This window comes from Henckelia pumila, chromosome 2 (genome assembly GCF_033568475.1).
Source record: "Henckelia pumila isolate YLH828 chromosome 2, ASM3356847v2, whole genome shotgun sequence".
NCBI lineage: Eukaryota > Viridiplantae > Streptophyta > Magnoliopsida > Lamiales > Gesneriaceae > Henckelia > Henckelia pumila.
The window spans coordinates 87,889,650-87,891,362 of NC_133121.1; the positions used below are offsets into that span (position 1 = coordinate 87,889,650).

Here is a 1,713-nt window from a genome sequence, read left to right on the forward strand (position 1 = left end):
TCAGTTTCTTCTCTTCAGTGCACTCGAAAGCTCGGAAAGCACTCTCGAGTTTGGACATCCATCATCTCGCTTGTTCAGGATTCTCGCCACCTAATAAAGGCTTTGGTCATACTTGCATAAACTTATTAATAGAGTAGCGTCGTCTACCCTCATGAGGACGATGTCGATCCTCATGATTATGGCGATGGTGACGATGATGACCACCACTCTGGACAACACTACCGTGACTTTTGTCAGTCATATCCTGAAAATAATTGCACATTAAAATCCCAATGTGCAAAATTCAAGACTATATGAATCCCAAGTACTAATCCCAAAATCTAAGCATGCTCTGATACCAAAATTGTAGTGACCCTGTATGTTTGACACTATTCAAAACTCGTAGCTTAGTCATCAAGCCACCTCAAGTCTGCCTTTCTCTAAAGGAACGTTGCGTCCGTTCTGAGGAACGTTGTGTCCATTCGCCAACCCAACTTTGCGTCCGATCGCCAACGGAAGCTCCGTTCGTCAAATCATCTTTTTAGTTTTGATTAATCATATAATTACTTAAATCGAGATGCGGGTTACTACATTCAGACTATCTGACATTGTTCTATTGCAAACTGGACATCCACAATTATTTGTTCTATTATTTTTCCTTTGACCTCGACATCCTCACGTACCTTAAATTTGGTTCTCTCATGCTCTTCCCCACCACATATCACTTTACAATACATCAGACGAGTGATCTCTTCCTAGAATTCTCTGAATTTGTCCATAGTATATGAAGCTTGAAATTGCTTCTCTATATCATATGCACTGACACAAGGAATCAACTGGGAATATGAATGAAAATCTGCTTGAAACTCTTTCTCTAATTTGCTACTCAAAGCTCGCTCATATTGTTCAACAAATTGTGTCAAGTTGGTTTTAGAATGCACATACCCATCGAAGAAAGCATTCATGCTCTCACTACGATGCGTTGACGACATTCCAGCCCAGAAACTTGTGTTTTAAAAACATGGGATCCACTGTGATCTTTCTTTTAAAATCCCAGACAACCAATCATTTTCGTGCAAATTGTACTTGTCACCCGTTGCAAACCAAGACTGAACAAATTCCTCAGGATTTAATGATTCGTATACATAATTGTGTATATCCTTAAAAATAGAATCCTTTTTCTTTGTGATACCCAAACTTTTTAGGCAACTTTCTAAGTATATGCCATAAACATCATCTATGTCTTGTGTTATGGAATACAATCTCTATATCATTTTGCATGGCCCTGTCCTGATTTGTGATAATACCTTTGGGAGGTTGATTCTCCATGCAGTCAAGACACGTCTGAAATAACCATACAAAAGTGTCAGTATCCTCACCTGCAATCAAACCACATCCAAGAAGGGTCGATTGTCCATGATTATTAACACCCAAAAAAGGAGAAAATGGCATATCATAATTGTTTGTCAAGTAAGTTGTATCGAATGTTACAACATCACCGAATTCTTTGTACGCTAGTCTACATCTTTTATCAGCCCAAAATATATTTTTAAGGCGACCATCCTCATCATAATCAATAGAGAAGTAGAAACCAGGACTCTGATTATTATTTTTTTCAAAGTATATATGAATAGCAGTTGCATCTTCTTTTCCCAACCTTAGTCTTCTAACCTTATCAATGAAGTTCCCACAATCCTTTTCAATGAAAGTCATGTTTTCATATTGTGGGGACAT

The 1,713-nt window shown here is 38.0% G+C and overlaps 1 protein-coding gene across 1 annotated transcript; it reads right to left on the reverse strand.

Annotated features, from left to right (window-relative positions):
• Positions 1-734: 734 nt before the first annotated feature.
• LOC140877861 (protein FAR1-RELATED SEQUENCE 5-like) lies at positions 735-1,713 on the reverse strand. The gene is made up of 3 exons (XM_073281453.1): positions 1,287-1,713; positions 1,042-1,192; positions 735-951 (listed from the first exon to the last, which is right to left on the reverse strand). Exons 1-3 carry the CDS (start codon positions 1,711-1,713, stop codon positions 735-737), a joined length of 795 nt encoding a protein of 264 aa, XP_073137554.1.

Excerpts from the sequence above, each read along its gene's own strand:
- LOC140877861 (XM_073281453.1), bottom strand. The coding sequence starts at position 1,713 with ATGTCCCCACAATATGAAAACATGACTTTCATTGAAAAGGATTGTGGG. Across the intron at positions 1,193-1,286 it reads GGAGAATCAACCTCCCAAAG|AAAGTTGCCTAAAAAGTTTG; the intron begins GTATTATCACAA and ends GCATATACTTAG. Across the intron at positions 952-1,041 it reads AATTTGCACGAAAATGATTG|TGAGAGCATGAATGCTTTCT; the intron begins GTTGTCTGGGAT and ends AACGCATCGTAG.